Source organism: Tribolium castaneum, chromosome 6 (genome assembly GCF_031307605.1).
Source record: "Tribolium castaneum strain GA2 chromosome 6, icTriCast1.1, whole genome shotgun sequence".
Classification (NCBI taxonomy): domain Eukaryota; kingdom Metazoa; phylum Arthropoda; class Insecta; order Coleoptera; family Tenebrionidae; genus Tribolium; species Tribolium castaneum.
In genome coordinates this window covers 731,348-753,554 of record NC_087399.1, presented here as the reverse complement: position 1 = coordinate 753,554, position 22,207 = coordinate 731,348, and the positions used below count along the sequence as shown (strand labels likewise).

The 22,207-nt window shown below is 36.4% G+C and overlaps 3 protein-coding genes and 1 long non-coding RNA gene across 7 annotated transcripts; 2 read left to right on the top strand and 2 right to left on the bottom strand.

Annotated features, from left to right (window-relative positions):
- The first annotated feature begins 987 nt into the window (after positions 1 to 987).
- On the top strand, positions 988 to 10,901 carry HEX2 (hexamerin 2). 3 transcript variants are annotated; one of them, XM_064357191.1, is made up of 5 exons: positions 988 to 1,145; positions 1,194 to 1,327; positions 1,383 to 2,225; positions 3,722 to 3,754; positions 9,810 to 10,901. In XM_064357191.1, the coding sequence occupies exons 1-5, from the start codon at positions 1,082 to 1,084 to the stop codon at positions 10,830 to 10,832; spliced, it is 2,097 nt and encodes a 698-aa protein (XP_064213261.1). In that variant the 5' UTR covers positions 988 to 1,081; the 3' UTR covers positions 10,833 to 10,901. The 3 variants fall into 3 exon arrangements, with proteins under 3 accessions (XP_064213261.1, NP_001164335.1, XP_008197347.1); NM_001170864.1 differs by having other exon boundaries at positions 1,054 to 1,145; positions 3,722 to 3,749; positions 9,805 to 10,901; XM_008199125.3 differs by having other exon boundaries at positions 1,067 to 1,327.
- On the top strand, positions 3,761 to 7,061 carry LOC135266470 (uncharacterized). Its single transcript, XR_010334529.1, has 2 exons — positions 3,761 to 6,732; positions 6,780 to 7,061. It is a non-coding gene; the product is annotated as an uncharacterized LOC135266470 (long non-coding RNA).
- Positions 10,902 to 12,779: 1,878 nt separating the features above from the next.
- On the bottom strand, positions 12,780 to 15,850 carry HEX4 (hexamerin 4). Of its 2 annotated transcripts, none has more exons than XM_008199127.3 (5): positions 15,736 to 15,850; positions 15,549 to 15,682; positions 14,676 to 15,503; positions 13,196 to 13,974; positions 12,780 to 13,146 (listed from the first exon to the last, which is right to left on the bottom strand). In XM_008199127.3, the coding sequence occupies exons 1-5, from the start codon at positions 15,794 to 15,796 to the stop codon at positions 12,852 to 12,854; spliced, it is 2,097 nt and encodes a 698-aa protein (XP_008197349.1). In that variant the 5' UTR covers positions 15,797 to 15,850; the 3' UTR covers positions 12,780 to 12,851. The 2 variants fall into 2 exon arrangements, with proteins under 2 accessions (XP_008197349.1, NP_001164245.1); NM_001170774.1 differs by having other exon boundaries at positions 12,802 to 13,146; positions 15,727 to 15,802.
- Positions 15,851 to 17,575: 1,725 nt separating this feature from the next.
- Positions 17,576 to 20,066, bottom strand: HEX3 (hexamerin 3). The gene is made up of 4 exons (NM_001170731.1): positions 20,000 to 20,066; positions 19,819 to 19,952; positions 18,166 to 19,766; positions 17,576 to 17,911 (listed from the first exon to the last, which is right to left on the bottom strand). The coding sequence occupies exons 1-4, from the start codon at positions 20,064 to 20,066 to the stop codon at positions 17,626 to 17,628; spliced, it is 2,088 nt and encodes a 695-aa protein (NP_001164202.1). The 3' UTR covers positions 17,576 to 17,625.
- Between the last annotated feature and the right edge of the window lie 2,141 nt (positions 20,067 to 22,207).

Here is a 22,207-nt window from a genome sequence, read left to right as displayed (position 1 = left end):
AGTGTGTCACAATAAATTGAAGTGTATCACTATTTTTTTCCAACCCTTCATCTATTTTCCATTATGTAAACTTATTGAAAACAATTAAGTATCTACTGAATTTTAAAGATAATATGCTCAAAATTCAAAAAAATTAAAAAAACCTAAATAATGCATGAAAAAAAGACATTATTATAAGTAAGTCATTTACAAGACCTATAAAAAGGATTATCAAAAAATTGGGTACTATTTTTTAATAGAAAAAAAAATGACATAAGAAAGAGTATTTTTATATTTTATTTTTAAATGACACTAACTTCTTTCAAATTTATGTATATTGTTGCTAAGGTCCTCAAAAAATTACCATATTTTTAATGCAGTTTGAACCTAAAATTTTTCTAATAAAAAACCTGAGAGGCAATGACTTAATGTAGCATTCTTTATTTGTTTATTATTTTTCTTAAAAATTCCATTTAAAATTTTGCGTTCATGTGCTTGCTTGGGACGACCTTAGTATAGTTCAACCTTAAAGTTGTACAAGTTTTCTATCTTCCAGATAAAAAATAATATAAAACTTTAAAAGCAAATAATCTCAAAATGCAGATGACACCTTGGACTATATTAAAATATACTAATATTTGTGACATTTTTCGAATAGTCTGTTTGCAGAATTAATTAAACATTTGTATAATTTTTTGTCCGATAGTTAAAATGTTGTGTTTGCAAAACAAGAATTTTTTTCCTCTTGTAGCTGAATTTTCTGCTCTAGAAAATAACCATGCGAGGGCAACCACCCGTTTATTTTTTCGTGTAAGACTAAACAAAATTTATTTTTATCACTGCTGTTTTTATTTTTCTCGAATAATTTAATTGTGCGCGTATCGCTGTAAAAATTTTCCAGAATCCCACAACACTTGCTACAAAAATAAATCGATTGCGTAGACGCATTATCTTACTTAGGTACAACAATCTAATAAAAATAAATAAGTAAATGCTATCTTCAAAGAGAGGTCACGGTTACTGCAAGGGTTAAAGTAAATTTCATATAAAAGGGAAAAGCGACAAATTTGGATCATTCTCGTCGGTTGGTCCAACCACAAACATGAGATTCATTTTGGTAGCTGTTCTGGCCGGCCTTTGCGCCGTTTCTGCGATCTCAACGAGTGGTAAGCATTTTCCCCAATACAACCAAAAAAAATTAACAAAATTTGAAGAGTCTAGCAACTACTCGCAACAACAGAGGGATGTCTGGAGACTCTTCAAATACATCAACCAGCCAAGCTACTACAAGGACCATGTCGAGATTGCACACAGCTACTACTTCTACGACCATGCCAGCAACTACGCCGTAAGTCTCCACTTTCGTGTAAATTTTCCAAACTTGACAAAAATTTAACAACTAGAAACACGAAGTTGTGGAAGAATTCTACCGGTACTTCAAGTACGACACGTTCCTCCAACGTGGCGAAATCTTCTCCGTTTTCCACGGCGAACACTTGAAGCAAGCCATTGCCTTGTTCAAACTCTTCTACTACGCCAATGACTTTGACACCTTCTACAAAACTGCCGTTTGGGCGCGACAACACGTCAACGAAGGCATGTTCTTGTACGCCTTCTCCGTGGCTCTCATCCACCGACCTGACACTTACTACTTCTCTCTGCCACCAATCTACGAAATCTACCCTCATTACTTCTACAACTACGAGGTTATCCAGAAGGCCCAACACTACAAACAGATGTACTATGGACAAGACGGCGCCCACTACAACGACAGGACCATCTATGCCAACTATTCGGGATACTATGTTAACGTTTACCCTGAACAGGCCTTGGCCTACTTCACTGAAGATGTGGGTGTCAACTCCTTCTACTACTACTACAACTTGTACTACCCGTACTGGATGAGTGGCGAAGAATTCAACTTGAAATATGATAACCGCGGAGAAATTTTCTACTACATGTACCAACAAATCCTAGCCAGGTACTACCTGGAACGTTTGTCTCATGGTTTTGGCGAGATTGATCATTTCGACTGGGAAGTACCTTTCGAAAGTGGGTACTACCCATCAATGTGCTACCCCAATGGGCTTTACTTCCCCACCAGACACGCCTATGCCCATTTGTACGAATATTTCTACAACTATGGACAACACTACGGTTTCAACAAATACGCCCACAGCTACACCCATATCAGCGATTATGAGAGGAGGATCCATGATGTCATCGACAGTGGTTACGTCCATACCGTAAGTACCATCACACTAAAGCAAGGTTTTGAAGAGAAAAACTTCTCCAAATGGAAATTTGCTTAGTTTTTATTTAAGAATCTAGTTCATATATAGTACCAATTAGCATTGGTACTACCTGTTTTGTTAAGATTAATAGAAAAAAAATTTTGCATGCACATTCAATATATTACCATGTTATCAGTCAGGTTTTAGTTGCATAACAGATTACTTTCAGTATTAAATGATATTATTGCAGATGTAGATAACAGTACGACAGTACTGTACTATAGTTTCGGTTCTCGTAATTTGAAAACTGCCAATAACGAAGATTTAAAGCAACTTGTTGAAAACTTTGTTAATTCCGTTTAATTCAAAATTATGATATTTCGTAAAAAAATTAATTCATGTTTGGATCGGAAATTGTAAATTAAAAAACAAAAAAAATTGAAGTTTTTAGGTACTAATTTACGATTCAAAAATCCAAGATATAGCCAAGATCAGCTAACACAAAGATCATGTTTTCGCTATCAGAAAAATTTACAAATCCTGAAAAAGACAATTTTTGTGGAACTTTAAAAATTTGTAACACAAACTTTTCAAAATTTTGAAAATTTTAAATCTTAATATCCGTAAATTTTTTAAATCGCAAACCCAGTTTTAGCACAATTTCATTTCATACACCTTTATTTTCTAAGATATCTATTAAAAAATTACGCTGTTTATAAAAGCGTCTTAATTTACTCCTCAATTAAATGCGTGATTAACTAATTTTTTTTTAAATGTAGCCATTTTTACAGCTTTTTCTACAATATGTCGCTGACTTTTTTCAAAGACATATTTTTCAGGCTTTTTCCAACATTACTTAGACGAACACAAAAAATCTGAATTTTTTAATCAAAATAATGATATTTTTGCCGCTCATTTAGTTCATACGTAAATATGTCACTGTAACTTATTCTACAATGAAGTTCCTCAGACTTTACAAAACCCAAAAATCAGCAAAATATTTCTTCTAAAATAATTTTTTAATGAAAAAAAGTCTTTTTTTTATAAATCTACCTAATTGGCGCAGTCACTAGGCTTGAATTTTATCGTAACTTTTTTATTCGTTTTTTTGACATTCAGTTCCAGTGAAAAAATTAAGTTTTCTATACTTTTCTTTTAATGAAAGAGACATAGCAAATCGTCAGTCAGAATAAATAAAAGGTAAAGTTATGAAATAAGGTTTTTACTTATTTTTCTTTGATAAAATAATTTTGTTAAACCGAATTACTGTTTTGGGTCTTGTTTTTTCTTTTCATTTATTATTATTGTTATTACTATTGTTTAAATTTCACTGAAAAACATGTATTTTGTCAGCTTTTCTTTAAATAAAGAAGCAAATTGTCAATCAAAATAAATGGGAGGCAATGTTATGAAATAATTTTTTTGCTGAAATAATAGAATTACTATGTTGTTTTATTGTTTAATCTTGTTTTTTTTTCTTTTTATTGTTATTAATATTTAAATTCCAGCACTCTGGCCAAAAAGTCGACTTGTTCTCGCACTGTTAATGCGTAAAAGAAAGGCTATTTAAAACAACACAAAAAAAAAAACTTACCGAGTGGTCCGTCAAAGTGCAGATCGATGTAAGAAGGAAGAAGTAAGGAAAGAGGAAGAATAGGAAAAAAAAGAGAACCTTGACGGTACGGCACAATTAAATTAACGATTAATAAATGCACTGTAAAATGCGGCGTGTGGCTGCCACCCGATCGCTTCTCGACTACTACTACTCTTATCTCTTAGTAAGAAGATTACAAAAACCCCTAAATGAAAAGAGGCGCTAACATTCCCCCCGACCGTTAAGGAATGAAGTTAACTAAAACTAAATTATCAACTAAAGAAAAGAAATATAAGTTCCCTTCCGCATAATAATAATAAATATTAAATTAAATTAAACTGCAAGTAATTGCATCCACCCAAAGAACAAATAACTAAAAACAAAATTATAGGATCAAAACGATCACTGATTTGGAAGGGGACATAGACGAACTATAGGTCGTTTATAAAGACCATTGGGAGTTTTGACGCTGGCGACGCGAACTATCCCATCCTTGCCAGGAAAGACCTCTTGAACGACCCCTAATGGCCAATGCAACGGTGGGGTGTTATCCGTCCGCAAAACTACGACCGTACCGACCTTTATTGGAGAAGATGGCTTATTCCATTTTTGACGAACTTGCAAATTATGTAGATATTCCATGTGCCATCGTTTCCAATACGTTTGCAAAATTTGATCGAGCAGTTCTTTTCGGGTTACTAAATTAGTCGACATGTCTAAATTTTGAATTGGTAGCGATTGAAGGGGCGTCCCTGTCAAAAAATGAGCAGGCGTCAAAGCTAACGGCTCGTTAGGATCCGAGCTGAGCGTACACAATGGTCGAGAATTTAATAAAGCCTCTATTTGAGTAATAACCGTCGTAAATTCTTCATAAGTCAAAATTTGGGTGCCAATAACTTTAGTTAAATGAGACTTCACACTTTTAATGTTTGCCTCCCAGATTCCTCCAAAGTGAGGTGCTGCTGGAGGATTAAATTTCCATACTACATTTCGTTTTATCAATTCATCATCAATACTAGAATGATACTCTTGTGAGGTCACAAATTTTGACAAATCGTCTAGGGCAGTTTTAGCTCCAATAAAATTTGTACCACAATCGGAATACAAAACCGAGCATGGACCACGACGGGATAAAAAACGTTTAAAGGCATTAATAAAAGTCGCAGTGGATAGGTCAGAAGCCACTTCTAGATGTAAGGCTTTGGTAACTAAACAAATAAATAAGCATAAATAAGCTTTCTGGCTTTTTACACCTCTACGACGAGTCAGAGTGATATAGAAAGGTCCGGCATAATCTACACCACTGTGCAAAAATGGTTTCGCTTCTGTAATTCTAGGAGCGGGCAAATCCGCCATACATGGGAAAGTTGCGCGAGGACGAAATTTAAAGCAATAATTACAGTTGCGAATGCGATGTCTAACAACATTTCGTGCAGCTAGAATCCAAAATTTCTGACGCAACAACGACAGTGTAAGATGCGGACCAGTATGTAAATTACGTTGGTGAAAATAGTCTATTAAGAGATCCACCAAGTGGTCTTTTTTGGGCAGCAAAAACGGATGCTGCTGATCATATTCTAAATTTGAGTTTGATAGACGTCCTCCTACTCTAATAACTCCATCTTTAAGAAACGGACATAAGGCACGAATTTTAGGCGAACAAGGTTTATTTTGCTCTAACAAAGCTAAATCTGAAGCAAAATGTTCTCTTTGGACAAGTCTAACTAGCGTTAATTCAGCGGTTTCTAAGTCTTTGAGTGTAATAGGATTTCCTTTTGGCAATAACTTAAGAAATCTGAGAACATATACAACTGCATTGCGCAATTTACTATACGAAGACGATCTATCTATAAGTTGTCGTAAAGGGTTGACACAACGTGAGAAAGTGACGAGAACTATCGGTTTCTCTTCGAGTGGAGGTTCGTCTGTATTAGTTGAAGAGTTAATAGGCCATAACTGTTCGTCCATAAATAACCAATTAGGACCAGTTAGCCAAATCGGGTGGTTTAAAAGGTGCGCCGGTGTTAGACCCCTAGAAATTGGGTCGGCTGGGTTTTCCTTCCCATCGACATGATACCAATTAACCGACGGCACTAATTCTTGAATTTTTGCCACGCGATTTGCTACAAAAGTATGCCAACGATGAGGAGATGCGTTTATCCAGTTAAGTACGACCGAAGAATCAGTCAGAGCAACAATGTTTTCTATAATTAATCGCGATTGGAAAGTGCTTTCTACAAAATGGATCAGTCTAGCTAAAAGAAGCGCAGCACAAAGCTCTAATCTGGGTATCGAAAGTGACTTTAACGGAGCAACTTTTGATCTAGCACAAATGATTCTAACAGTAGGTACCTTTTCTGGAACTTTTACATACACTACCGCTCCATAACCCTTTTCTGATGCGTCTGCAAATCCAACAATTGTCACAGGTAAATTACTACAAGTTCCTAAATGACGCGGAATTTCAAAGTTTTCCAAAAGATGCAACTCTCCTTTTAAAAGACTCCAAATTTTTTGTATATCAGCCGATACAGGATCGTCCCAACCAAGTTTTTGAACCCAAATTTCCCGAATCAATAATTTTGCATATAAGGTAACGGGAGCCAACAATCCTAAAGGATCCCAAATGCGAGCAATTATTGACAAAATATTCCGTTTCGTACATTCTATGTCAGGAACACTAATTTTAAAACCAAGCAAGTCGGTTTGCGGATGCCACTGAAAACCTAAGACCTTCAAGGAATCATTGCTAAATTCAACGGGCTGAAAGCAGCGTTCCGATTCTAAAATTTCTGACAATAATTCATTAGAGTTTGTTGTCCATTTGGTTAAGCTAAACCCCCCGGCCCTAAACAAACCAATTAAATCGCGATACAACGCAATAGCTTCTTCACTGGTAGGAACACTAGTTACAACATCGTCCATGTATGTATCTCTATTTACAATTCCTGAAGCTAACTGAAAATTTCTAGATTCGTCCGAGGCAAGTTGCTTAACTGTACGAAGAGCTAAAAATGGCGAGGCTTTGACTCCAAAAGAGACTACATTGATTTCGTATGTTTGGAGAGGTTCATTAATCGAAAATCGCCAGAGAATTCTTTGAAAGCATCGATGATCGGGATTAAGCCAAATTTGTCTATACATCTGACGTACGTCAGCGGTCATGGCTACAGCAAATAGTCTAAAATTCAGTAGCAAAGAAACTATATCGGTTTGTAATTTTTCACCAGTATATAAAACATCGTTCAAAGAAAGCGAATTACTACCTTTGGCGCTAGCATCAAACACAACTCTCAGTGGAGTACTAGTACTTTCCTTAAAAATAGCATGATGCGGAATGTAAAATGAAGATTCGCTATTCAATCTATGTGGCTCTACTAAAGACATGTGACCTTGCTCGATGAAGTCTTGTATTGCATCGCAATAACTTTGATGAAATGCTGGCATTGAGCGAAATTTTCTTTCTAAAGCTAGATATCTTCGAAAAGCGTTTTGAAATGAACTACCCAAATTAGGAGGAAATTCTTTAAAAGGAAGCGAGACTATGTATTTTCCGGACGGTTCGCGTTTAACCGTAGAAACGAAAAGTTCTTCACATTTTGCGTCATCTTTATTCAATGAAACACTGGGACTGGGAACCTCTTCCATTGACCAAAATTTTTCAAGTGCTTTATCTAGAGGTGGTTCCTCAATCAAACAAAATGAATGTGTTTCACAATTCGCGGCTACATGTGGTATTTCGCCCATAACTATGTATCCTAGTGTAGTTTCTAAAGCGATTGGGCTTCCAAGTGAACTTTCTACTTTGTTCGGGCCTAATATTTGCGGGAACAATTTACCACTAATTATTCCATCGATTTCCCCCGACTCAAAAAATTTCTCGTCGGCTAGCGGAAGATTAAGCAAATTTTCTATAGATGATTGCGGAATATTTCGATCTGGCAAATTGTCAATAATTTGATCGATAACTAAAGCCTCGAACTTGTATCTATAATCTGAATTAAAGCGAGAAGCAATGACCGTATCTATTTTTCCTTTTATAGGATGCGTGATGGCACCTATGCCTTTAACAGAAGCGTTAATTTTTCTAATTGGCAAATTTAAGCGGGTACAACAATTTGTAGTAATAAAATGCGATTGACTAGCGGGGTCTACTAAAAGTCTAACTAATTTCTTTTTCGAATTTGGAGCGAATATTTCTACTATTGCGGTAGCAAGCAAAGTGTTACTATATCTAGATGATTTAAAGCTAGTATTTGAAGCGACACAAAAACTATGGGGCTCGCGGGAAGTACTATTAACGTCACTAATTGGAACCAAATCCTTTTTAGCAGGCTGTTCTGATGTCTCAATGTGCGGTTTATCAAAATGAAGCAGAGAATGATGTCTTTTTCGACACAAACTACAAGTGGTTGTCGATTTACAAGCGATTATTTTATGTTTCGGACTAAGGCAATTTAAACATAAAGCTTTATCTTTGACTAATTGATATCTTTCCAAGGGACCTAACTTTAAAAGCTTCGCACACTGATAAACTAAATGAGAAGCCTCGTTACAAATTGGACAAATATTATTCGATGCGCGATTACTAACAACAAGCGAATGGGTTCTACTAGGTTTACTGAAAGGAGCGCTATAGTTCGTTCGATTGGCTGTTGTAGCAGTTGATTTCAAAGTACAAGCTAAGATTTTTGTGTGATCCTTTACAAAGTCGACAATTTCCTTGTACAAAGGAATTTCAGATTTTTTCTGTGACAGCTCAAAATGTCTACGAGTTTGACCATCTAATTTTGAAAGTGCGATTGAACTTATAATAAAGTCCGAAAGATTTTCTATGTCTACTTGTTTCAAAGCGTTCACCGCTGTATCAAACTTTTCCAAAAATGTATTTAAACAAACTACCGATTCATTTTGTAAAGGTCTAAAGTCAAGAATTTGCGACAAATAAGTACTAGCCAGAAGACGTTTATCATCATATTTTTCTACGAGCGCTTTCCATAAGATGGGATAATTTGCTCCTGTTGGTTGTATTCCAGAGCAAACCAGCAAAGCTTTACCCGTCAATTTTCCCAATAAGTAATGCATTCTAGTAATATCGTCTAAATCGGGATTTTCGTGTATTAAAGTTCTAAACGTGTCATAAAAAATTGGCCAATCGGACATTTCCCCTGAAAATTCCATCAATTCGATCTTGGGCAATTTTGCTATAGCTTTCACCGGCTTGAGCAAATTTTCAGTTTTTGTAAAAACCTTTTTTGCTGCTTCTACAATGTGACAATATAATTCGTCCACCGCCTCCAACTCAGCAAAGCTAGGCGTATAGTCAGAGTCGAGTTCTAAACTTAATAAATTTATCGAATCAATGCAATTACTAAACAATCGGCGCGTTTCTTCTAGTGTATTATATCTAATTTTAAAGTTTTTGCAAACCGTCTCATCATCCAGGTTTCTAGAGTCGTTATATAAACGCTGAATTCTCAAAAAAAGTGATTGACGCTTGCCTTGAAGAGACTTTAATTCATTCTCTTTAGTTGGAGCCATGATAAATTTAAACGAATTTCTAATAAGCGAGGACGTATGCGAGCAACAGCGACAAGAGATAAGCTAAAGCGATAACTCGATAAGCGAAGGGTTTTTGCAACAACGCGTTCCAAAAATAGCGATACCAATGCTCTAGATTTAACTAAACGAAGATCCGGTGGCTCGAAGGACCAAATGTTAATGCGTAAAAGAAAGGCTATTTAAAACAACACAAAAAAAAAAACTTACCGAGTGGTCCGTCAAAGTGCAGATCGATGTAAGAAGGAAGAAGTAAGGAAAGAGGAAGAATAGGAAAAAAAAGAGAACCTTGACGGTACGGCACAATTAAATTAACGATTAATAAATGCACTGTAAAATGCGGCGTGTGGCTGCCACCCGATCGCTTCTCGACTACTACTACTCTTATCTCTTAGTAAGAAGATTACAAAAACCCCTAAATGAAAAGAGGCGCTAACACGCACGAAGGCCTCGACATCTTGGGCAACCTCATCGAAGGCAACCCCGAATCCCCCTACTACCACTACTACGGAGCGTACCAAGTGTTCGCCCGCCACTTGCTGGGCTACTCGCACCAACCCCTCACCTTCCACAAACTCCACCCTTCGGCCCTCGAACACTTCGAGACCTCAATGCGCGACCCAGCTTTCTACCAACTGTACAAGAAACTCCTCGGCTTCTTCTTCAGATACAAGAGCCAGCACTACCACTACTACGACGAGCACGACCTTGCCTACCACGGCGTCCACGTCAAACACGTCGAAGTCGACCCCTTGGTCACCTACTTCGACTACTTCTACGCCGACCTGAGCAACGCCGTCTACGTCACCCCCGAGGAGTTCGTCCACGACAGCTTCAAGGTCCACGTCGCCCAAGAGCGCCTCAACCACAAGCCCTTCACCTACAAGATCTACATCGACTCTGACAAGGACACCGAAGCTGTCGTCAAAGTCTTCCTGGGGCCAAAATACGACGAGTACGGACGTTACATTAACCTGACCGAAAACTGGATGAACTTTGTCCAATTCGACCACTTCGTCTACAAGCTCAAGTCTGGGGAAAACGTAATTTCCAGAAACAGCCACGAAATCTACAACTACATCCACGACAGGACTTCCTATTACGAACTGTACCAGAAGGCCTTCGGCGTCTACAACAAGGACCAACACTTCCAGTTCCACGACAACCAGTTCTTCTTCGGCTTCCCTCAAAGGTACATGCTGCCCAGAGGCTCTCCCGAGGGAATGACCTACCAGTTCTACGTCTTCGTCACCAAGTACCACCCATACAAGGCGCACGCTAGCGTGCCCATGGTGGGGTCCGGCATGCACTACGTGGACGCCTACCCCATGGGCTACCCCTTCGACCGCCCTGTCTACTACGAGGAGCTGTTCTACGCCTTGCCCAACTCCTACTTCCAGGATGTCAGGATCTACTACCAAGGGCACAACTACGAGCATCATGCCAACCATTTAATCGAAATGTAAAGGCTGATTTTACGATAACGGCAATGTATTGAGGATAATTCTAGAAATAAAGTGCAACAGTGATTCCAATTTTTCTGTCTTTTTATTCCAACTTTTTTATTAAAAATCATCCGTCAGAGATGAAATCGAAGCGACTGGAACGGTGATAAGGAGCGCGGATCGTATTATGATAATGATGTGGGTTCTCTCCGGAGTTTATCGGAGTGAGAAATTGATTATTTCGGAATTTTCTATTTTTGTTGTTGGGTTAGGGAATGAGGTCGAATTGTTTTCGCTGAAATATTTAATTTAATCAGAGAAAGGTGCAAATTATGCTGAAAAAGGAGGAAAAGCTTGGCGAAGGAATTAAACACGTTTGGTTTGGGTGAATTCACTTCAGTCGGGCTTGCAAGTTTGAAATTCTCTTATTTGAGACTGTTTCAATTTAATTTCAATTAAAGCAAATCTTTTTAAAAAGTTTTTGTGTTGAACTTGAAGCTAAACAAACACCTTATTGGCATAAACCTTACAGAATTTTTGCTAAGGGTGTTTATGGAAAAAATAAAATCTCCGCTATTTCGTCTTATATCAACAAAACTGAGCCAGATTTAAAATATTTAAACATTTTTACTTGAAATGGGCGCAACTTTAACAAAAAAATTCGGTGGTTGTAATTTTGATGATTTTTTAATTGTAAGAAAGTAGATAAAAATTTTCACCAAGTTGTTGAATTCGGATTATTTGAACAATTTTTATTCAATTCTTACAAAATTTTGCTCAGTAAAAGGGGGTTAAACTACTAAAAGGGGGTAAGTAATACTACTAAAGGGGGCTACGGGTCATTTTTTTACCAAATTCAATTTTTTTATTTTTTTTTATTTTTAGTACGTAAGTTTAAAAAATTTAAAGTTTCCAAAACGACCATAATTTGTCCAATATTGCCAAAACTAAAACTCGCAGAAGAAAAATAAAAGTAGAATTGAATTCCTTAATTTACGTTAAATAAATGTGTTTTTGACAAAAAAATTTGTTAATAAAACTCTTAATAATTTTTTATTGGTATGGTATTGACCTGACTTGACCAAATTTGTTGTATTGCAGAATATTTGATCAATTTTGACTTGATTTACACAAAATTTTGCTTAGCAATAGATAATTAACTAATAAAAAAGCCTATAAGTCGTTTTTGATTAATTTCAATGTTATTTAAATTCAAAATTTTATTTTGAAAAAATTAAAACGACGATATTTCATCCAAGATCGCCAAAACTAAGAATCGTAGAACTAAAATAAAAAAATATTTTGATTTATTGGTCAATTTTGTGTCAAATGGGCATACTTTTGCCAAAAAATTTCAGTAATCGTAATTTTAATGATTTTTTATAGGTAGGTGGGTAAATAAAAATTTTGAGCAAATTGTTTTATTCGGATTATTTGAATAATTTTGTCACGATTCTTAAAAAATTTGGCTCAGCAATTTATAATTAACTGATAAAAAGTGCGATGAATCATTTGTGATCAATTTCAATGTTTTTTATTATTTTTTTTTTGTAAATTGAAAAAATTAAAAACGACCATAATTTGTTCAATATTGTCAAAACTAAGAGTCGTAGAATAAAAATGGAGACAGATTCAGAATTCTCAGACAATTTTGCATAAAAAAGTCGTACTTTTCGCAAAAAACTTCGATAATTGTAATCTTGGTGATTTTTTTGTTGGTAGGTCGGTAATCAAAAATTTTGACCAAGTTGTTTTATTCAGATTACTGGAACAATTGTGACTCGATTGCTACAAAATTTTACTCAGCAATAGACAATTAACCAGTAAAAAGGGCTACTGTTTGTTTTAAGCCAATTTCAATTTTTCAATATATTATTAATTTTTTTCCTGAAAAATCTTTGAAAACCAGTTCACACATTTTTGAAATAAATTATAGGTTGAAGGAGTTGTTTAAATAATAAAAAAAAATTTTTTGAATACACTTTATTTAATCTAAATACAGAACAAGAGTTAATTAGTTACACAAAATCGTTATTTTGATCACTGATGGGCCGAAGTTGACGCATTGATATCATCGGCATGTCTATGGTAAATCTTGGTAGTGTAGAAATAGGCATTTGGTACATTGTGGAAGATCTGGTCATAGTGAATGGGTCGGTCAAACGGATAACCAAAGGCATAATTATCGATATGATGGGCACCAGACCCCACCCTTGGGTAGTAGTACTTGCTAGCGTCATAACCCTCTTGGTGGTACTTGTAGGGCACATATGGGCTCACAATGACAAAGAACTGGAATTCTTGACCCCCGTAATTACCCTTAGGCAAAAGGAATCTAGAAAAAATCAGCGGTACTTTCCTGAAATCAATAACTAGATAAGTACCTTCGAGGAAATCCAAAATAGGCCTCGTTAGCGTTCACGTTAAACTCTCCATTGCCGTTCAAAGCGCCTAAAACTTGCTTGTACAACTGCCGATAGCTAGTACGATCGTTCTGGTAGAAGTAGTTCTGATGGGAGTTCCTCTCAATCACATTTTCCCCAACTTTGAGCTGGTACTTGAAGTGATCAACTTCAACAAAGTTGAGTCTGTTGTGACTAATGTTAATATAACGCCCGTACTCGTCATATTTAGGCCCCAGATAAATTCTAACAACAGCTTGTTGCTCCTTATCCGAACTGACATGAACCCGGTAAGTGAACGGTTTGTGGTTCAGGCGGTACTGTCGTACCCTCACTTGGACCTTCTCGCTGTCGTACTCCTGAGGCGTGACGTAAACAGCATTGCTAATATCGGTGTAAAAGTGGTCGAAGTAGGTGACAAGTCGGTCGAATTCAACACTCTTGACCTCCACCCCTTGGAAATGCAAGTCGTGTTCGGTGTAGGACGGGAGGTACGACTTGTACTTCTGGAAATACAAAACAATGCGCTTGTAGAACTGGTAGAAAGCGGGGTCACGGAGCGACGTTTCGTAGTGTTGGAGGGCCGAAGGGGCCACGTGGTATTTGTCCAAGGGCTGGGAGGAGTACCCCAGGAGGTGGCGGGCGTACACGTGAAGGGCGCCGTAGAAGTGGCGGTCGGGGGAGTCAGGGTTTGATTCGATTAAATTACCAAGGATGTTAACACCGTCTTCGGAGAATAAGTTAATCCTTTGACCATCATGCTGTAAAAAAAAATAATTCAATAAAATTATCAGTTTCCACAAAAAAACAAATTTCCACTTAGTTCGTACAAAATAACAAAAAATAATAATAAAGTATAATAAGAGCGTAATAAAAAAATACATATTCTTCAACAAAAAAGTAATTTTGCACTACATATTATGCAGCAAAACATATTTTTTTATTATTCCCTATGTTATTTTTTGACACACAATGAATGATATTTTTGTACAAACAAATCAAACAAGACGCAAAAAAATTGTAGGCTTAAAGTGTGAATAAAAAAACTTATTTTTTTTATTATTTTGTGTTATTTTGGACTTAAATTTTTTGATTGTGAATCATATGAAAAATTATGTTGACTACACCAATGATTCATAGCTTGGCCTGACCTGACTTGACCTGACCAATGTTTAAAAATTGGCAAAAAACAGTTACTAATTTTATGATTAAATAAAAAAAATCGGCTAAAATGAGCAAAATTTTGGAATTTTTGGCATTTACACCTAAGGGATAACGGAATTAAATTTACAAAATACTAAATTAAATAATCCAAAATTTTTTGCATAAATTAACATTTTCTTTGTAAAAGAACGATCAAAAAAGCTTCATTTTTGCACAAATTTTAAACTAAACTTCTGACAAATAATAAACTTTGCAAAAACAAAAAAATTCGTTTTGTGGCTTCAACTCAAAAACTCACCGAAAAGACGTATCCACGATCGATGGCATCCCGAATCCTCCTCTCATAATCCTGGACAAAAGTATAACTGTAGGCATACCTATTATTACCGTATTTTTGCCCATAGTTGTAGAAGTACTCGTAAAGCTTGGCATAGTTCGGTCTTTGGGGGAAAAACAGACCATTGGGGTACTGCAATAAAGGGTAGTACCCATTTTCGAACGGTACTTCATAGTTGAAAAACGGTATTTCCCCGAAATCGTTGGACAAACGTTCAAGGTAGTACCTTGCCAGAATTTGTTGGTACACGTAATAGTACTGCTCACCCCGCCTGTCATGGGCAAAGTCAAAGTCCTCCCCACCCAACCAATGGGGGTAGTAAATGTTGTAGTAGTAGTAGAAGGAATTGACACCTACATCTTCAGTGAAGTACGACAAAGATTGTTCAGGGTGCAGATTTAGGTAAAAACCGGAGTAATTGGCATTGATTGTGTAACCGTGTTCCTGGTTGTAATACTGTTGTTTGTACCTGTAAGCCTCCTGGATCACCTCGTTGTTGTAGAAATAGTGGGGGTAGATTTCGTAAATTGGGGGCAAAACTATCCCGTAAGTGTCCTCACGGTGGACGATTGCCACCGAAAAAGAATACAAGAAAACGCCCTCATTTACATGTTGTCTTGCCCACACGGCCGTCCGATAAAACGTGTCGTAATCTTTGGCATAATAGAACAGTTTGTACAAAGCTATGGCTTGCTGAAGGTGCTCCTCGTAAAACACTGAAAAGACTTCGCCTCTTGGAAGCAACCCATACTCGTATATTTGGTGGTAATGTTTGGCAATTTCAGGTTTCTGAAATTTTTTTCTTGGTGATTGTTTAACCAATTAGGTACGTACAGTGTAGTGGTCGTAGTGGTCATGGAGGTGGAAACTCTGGGCTATCTCCTGGTGGTCTTTGTAGTAACTTGGCTGGTTTATGTGTCGGAACAGGCGAAGGATGTCTCTTTGTCTCTCGAGGAATTGTTTATTGGCTGTGAAAATTATTTAGGGTTTTTTTTTGGTACTAGTAACTTACTTATTTTACGTTCGGGGAAAGCCAAAGCCAGGGCACAACAGCCAAGGATCGCCACTACAATGAACCTCATGATTGTTCGAACGGCCAAACAACTGTGTTAAGTTCTTCGGATTTCCTGGAACTTTTATAGTGAAGAAGCGTTGACCCGGCGTGTTTTTTCTCATTGATAGCGTGGCCGAATTTTTAATATTGTGACGATAAAACTAGACTTTATTGTTAATTTAAGATTATTAATTTTCCATTATTGGTGTTCCAGAAGTTTTAGTGCAACTTGCAGTCGCCATCATTTAGATAAACTGTGCTAAATCCCTGCCCTAGAATTCCTATCATTGCTTTTAAAATTGGCTCATTAATCAATAATCACAAATCGGATTAAAGTAAATAAATCGCTCAAACTACCAACAACTAAATGGTCTTAACGTAAATAAATCTCGAGTAACAAACAGATAAAGTATCCGAAAATTGTAAATACAGTCGGAAATGAGAATTAAATTCCGACAAAAATAAAAAAGATAAGTTCCTCCAGTTGTAGCGCGTGAGATGATCAAAGTGCACTAGAGTAAAACAATATTAATTGTTATCACGCGGTCTTTATTAAAAAACAACAATTTTATTTTTATACAAAAGGATAAAAATACCGCGAAACTGTGTTATTTTTATTTGCACTCGTTGAAATAGTATTTACGTATTTTTTATTTTTGAATAGTGTTAAAAAAATTGCTGTAAAACCTCCATAAAACGGACGCTCTGTATAACGGACGCGGTTAAAAAATTCTCAATTACGAAAAAGAGTTTTATTTATTTATTTAATTATTTATTTATTTTATTTTAATAAAGTGTTTCTTGTCACGAATATTATAGACATCAACATTATTTAACACTTATTTAAAAAAAAACAATTTTTATAATAAAACTGCTCATCTCTCCAAAGCGGACAATTCCTCATCGGTGTCCGTTGTTGAGAGGTTTTACTGTATAATTTATTTAAAATAGTTATATTTTTAACTACACGTGAGCCTCTTTAAATTTGAGAATTAATTTTTTTAAGTATTTTGTCCACAATAAACCTAATGAACAAATTCTCAGAGCTTTTACCGCTTGTTTTTTGTCATAAAAATTCATGTCTTACTTTTTCCAAGAATTTAATTATGGATATTATTATAATTTATTACGATTTATTCAATAAAACTTTAATTTTTTTTGCTTTTGGAAGCTGTGTCTCAGAAAATCGACAAACTAAGTTAGTTTTTTCAGTTGTTTATTCAATTATTTAATTAGAAAAATAAACATCAATCGATCCACGATCTGATAATAAGCTGTTCAAAAAAAGTTAGGAACATCATTAAATATTAAAGAAAATCTGCAGAATCAATAAAAATAATACCATTAGTGGTTTTCTTTTCATCGTTTAGAGTTGTAACTGGTTGTTACTGGTTTTACATCCCCTGGTAAAAATAATAGTCTTAAAATGAAAATGACTGTATTACGTAAATTACCAATATCCCTAACTTTTTTCGATTAGTTTAATTATTCGTAATAACATTATTTCGTGAAACTTCATGTATGTTCTACTTACAAAAAAAATTAAATCAGTCGTCCAACTGCCCAATTTATGCATTATTTATTTCTTTATTTATTTTTAATAAGCCAGGCTAGTTCATGTCCACTGTTTAATTCAGCATCAAAAAATATTTCCAGCACTTGAACAAACATTCATATTTACAGATCAACGGTCAATCCACTATCGAATTTTAATTTAATCGTCGAAAAGTCGCGCGATGCAACGAAATTAAAATGCAAATAAAACTTTCCAGACTTTTCCAACTACGAAAAAAAACACAAACAAATTCAATCAAACTTTTATTTATTGCAAAAAATTACACGTCACAAAATCAAATTCTATTGACTGGACGCACTAGATGCATTGATATCTTCCACATCACGGTGGTAAATTTTCGCACTGTAGACGAACGAATTGGGGATGTTGTTGTACACTTGGTCGTAGTGAACCGGACGATCGAAGGGGTAACCCAAGGGGTAGTTGTCCAGGTACTGGGCACCACTTCCCACCCTTGGGTAGTAGTATTTCGAGTCGGTTTGTTGGCCTTGGTAAGGCACGTATGGACTCACAATGACGTAAAACTGGTACTCGTAGCCGCCATAATTACCCTTGGGCAAGAGGAACCTAAAAAATTAGCAACTCTAACAAACTGCTGGGAAAATAATAAAATTGCCATTTTCCTAGTAGAGAATTTAATTCTGCATCGATCTGTTTTAGTGTACGGTTTTCACCAAGCGTTTGAGCGAGAACTCGGTTTATCCGGCTCGAAGGACCATGATATGTTTCTTACTCAAACACTTATCAATTATTATTTGTACCTATCATTTATGATTAATACTGAGGAAAAGTACAAAAAATAGCCAATTTTTTTCAAGTACCTGCGCGGAAATCCAAAATAGGCCTCATTTGGCTCGACACTAAACTGCCCATTGCCATCCAGCGCCCCCAAAACCTTTTGGTACAACTCCTGGTAACTAGTTCGGTCGTTTTGGTAGAAATAACTTTGGCGGGAATTGCGCTCGATTGTGTTTTCCCCAGCTTGGAGTTGGTACACGAAATGATCAAACTGTACAAAGTTTAGCCTATTTTGGCTTATATTGAGGTACCGTCCATATTCGTCGTACTTCGGGCCCAAATAAACCCTAACACTGGCTTTCTGGGCTTGACTCGACTTAACGTAGATCTTGTAAGTGAAAGCTTTGTGGTTGAGACGGTACTGCCTGGCCCGGATTTGGACTCGTTCCCCGTTAAACTCCTCCGGAGTGACGTAAACTGCGTTACTCAAATCAGTGTAGAAATAGTCAAAGTAGGTAACAAGTCGGTCAAACTGGACATTGGTCACTTCCACACCTTGGTACGACAAGTCTTGGGCCGTGTAGGCCGGTAAGTTGTTCTGGTACTGCTGGAAGTACAAAAGTACCCTTTTATAGAACTGGTAGAAGGCTGGGTCACGGAGCGACGTTTCGAAATGTTCAAGGGCAGAAGGTGCCACTTGGTACTGGTTCAAGGGTTGGTACGAATAGCCCAGGAGGTGTCTACCATAGACTTGCAAGGCACCGTAGTACCGGTAGTTGGGCGAATCTGGGTTAGACTCAATCAAATTGCCCAGAATATTCAACCCTTGCTCTGTGTACAAGTTGATTTTCTGGCCTTCAGGTGTGTAAACGTAGCCTTGGTCAATCGCCTCCCGAATCCTGCGTTCATAATCCTGGACGAAGGTGTAACTGTAGGCGTACTTGTTGGTACCGTACTTTTGCCCATAGTTGTAGAAGTACTCGTACAGGTTGGCAAAGTTCGGTCTTTGGGGGAAGAACAAACCGTTGGGGTACTGCAACGAGGGGTAGTACCCATTTTCGAACGGTACTTCATAGTTGAAATAGGGGATTTCCCCGAAACCGTTGGACAAACGTTCAAGGTAGTACCGGGCTAGGATTTGTTGGTACACATAGTAGAACAACTCGCCTCTTAGGTCGTTCTGGTAGTTGAAGTCTTGACCACCCAACCAGAAGGGATAGTAAACATTATAGTAGTAGTAGAAGGAGTTGATCCCCACATCTTCGGTAAAGTACGACAAGGACTGTTCCGGGTTCAAGTTGAGGTAGTACCCCGAATAGTTGGCATTGATGGTATAACTTTTACCATCGTACTGTTGCTTGTACCTTTGAGCTTGTTGGATCACCTCGTTGTTGTAAAAGTAGTACGGGTAGGTTTCGTAAATTGGGGGCAAAACAACCCCATAGGTGTCGTTTCGGTGCACTATTGCCACAGATAAGGAGTACAAATAAACCCCTTCGTTGATGTACTGACGCGCCCAAACGGCCGTATTGTAGAACGTTTGGTAGTCCTTAGCGTAGTAAAAAAGCTTATAAAGGGCGATAGCTTGTTGCAAATGCTCCTGGTAGAAAACTGAGAAGACCTGGCCCCTTGGAAGCAAGCCATACTGGTAGATTTGGTAGTAGTACTTTGGTACTTCCGGGTTCTTTCAATCAAAATTTTAACAAAGTTATAAATTTTTGTCTGGTCGTACTTACAGCATAGTTGTTGTAGTTTTGTTCCAAGTCAAAATTTTGGGCAATTTCGTTGAAATCTTTATAGTAGCTGGGCTGGTTAACGTACCTGAACAGTCTAAGGACGTCCTTTTGCTTCTGGAGGAGCCCCTTATCGCCTAATTTTTTTTAGTGAGTAAATTATTTGGGAAAATTGTGTTCTTACTTATTTGCTGTTGGGGGTATGACGATGCAAAGGCACACAGTGCCAGAAAAGCCACTAGGAGTTTCATCGTTGTGTTTGGTTTGGCTCGAATTGTGTTCCTTTTTATACAAAATTTAGCCCCCCTACAATTGATGACCTCTGACAATTCGCAATTTTTTACAACGCATGTGACCATTTTGCTGATAAGTAGGACTCATTCTTTTCGTCTAGGAGGATTTTTACCACAGGAAGTAGGACTGGTGATAAGGAGCAGGGATTGTCTAAACTAGCCAACACCTCAGATAAATTGTCTTCACCTTCACCACTGGTGTTTTTTACTAGTTTTGGGCGATTTTCAATATTGGGGAATTATTGCATCATTTTTTTATTTTTGGTTAGCTGATAGTCGTACCTGTGCCAGGCACTACATCGATGTGTCGTATTTTTTGAACTACTTATTAGGATTTTTTCTAATTGGTCCTTATAGAAAATTTCGGGTTTCTAGTTGTGTAAAATAGTAAATAAATATTGTTTTATACGTTGGGTCACGAGGTCAAATTATTTAAAAACTTTGAGTTGTAGAGAGTACGTTGTTATTGTAAATTTATCAGACCTCCACAAAGAATTATCTCTTACAAATTTTAAACTAAATATTTATTTAATTAATTAATAAGCAATCAAGGATCAATAATTTTTATTACGATTGCATCACTTCCAATATTTGCATTTTTTGTTTAGTTTTTGAGTCATTCACAAAAAAAAAATCAGGAAAACAGTGAACAATCACGAGAAATTATTTTGAAAAATATGTTAGATTTTCACCGGCCGATTACGTCGGTGCCAAACTTTTTGCTCCAGCTCTTCTAATCTCGCCGTAATCGGCCTTTAAAATCTATTTTTTTAGGAAATATCGTCTTAAAATTACAAAAATAGCGATTACGAAGGCGATTACAGAGGAGCCGAATTTTAATATAATAATAATAATAATAATAATAATAATAATAATAATAATAATAATAAAACAATTTTGTTCGTACTACTTTTTAAAATTATTTTAAAATAAATCATTGATAGATAACTCAAAATTGCATTATTATTGTTATTATTACGCCCAATCACTTTGTTTAGATTTTAAAGTAAAAATATAAAAATTCAAAAAACTATTTGTAAATAAACACTTCGGAATAACAGCTCTGAACAAAAATACAAATGAGTAAATAAGTCAGCAAATGGTCGATAACCTTTCAATTTTTCATTGATAAATTTATTAAAATGTTGCGTACACTTTTATCAACACATGAATTAAAGAAAAAAAATTTTTCCAATTATAATTATTTAATTAACGAGTTAGTCATAGTCAGTAGATAAAATTCGCCATTTTCTGTAACAAAGTTTTTGAAAAATCGTGTAATTTTTCTAGTTTTCCTACTTCTTAGCGGCTCGTAATTACAATGATAAGAAAGGTAAAAGAAGCAAACAACACACTTGAGACAAAATTCAACCAATAAAACGCCACAAACCCGTTTTTATCGGAACGAAATAAGGAGGGCCACCAATCAGATATCAGTGCCAAGTCTTGGAACCTTTAAATCTTAATTAGGCTCCTCCTCCACCATTTTATTTCATTTTGAAGATAACAACATTGAAAGCGTAGCGTTTTTTACGTTTTTTTGTGTCAGTTAAGCATTTGAATCGAATTAAAACGTTAAAAAAATGCTTAAACATTTATTGTATTCCATTTTCCTTCCACATAAGTGGGTGCAAAACGGAAACTTCACATTCTGCCTATTCATGCCAAGCAAACAATCGTGAGTGAAGGTTGAGAGTTCACACTTGTCAACGTCACGCCCAGCATCTAATTTGCAAAAATTCTTACGTAAAATTTCTCCCTGTGATTGCATTACTCACTGTATTATTTACTTATTACCTACCTTTTTCTCTTTTTTTTGCTCATTTACCCACCTTTCCGAGGTAAAATTCCAGCGGATCGTCTTATCACAATGAAATTTTTGTCCCCAGTTTAATGAACCTCCGAGAGGGCATCTCACGAACTTGACAAAATCCAAAGTCATCATAATGATAACAAAGCGAGTCCAATTATCCTTATCACAAAAACGATGTCTCACCACCCAAAAAAATCCGAACAAATTCCTGAATAAGCCCAATCAGGCCACCAGTATCTTAAGTTGTTTACGAAAACAACGTTAACAAGGCAATAAAGCACACAAG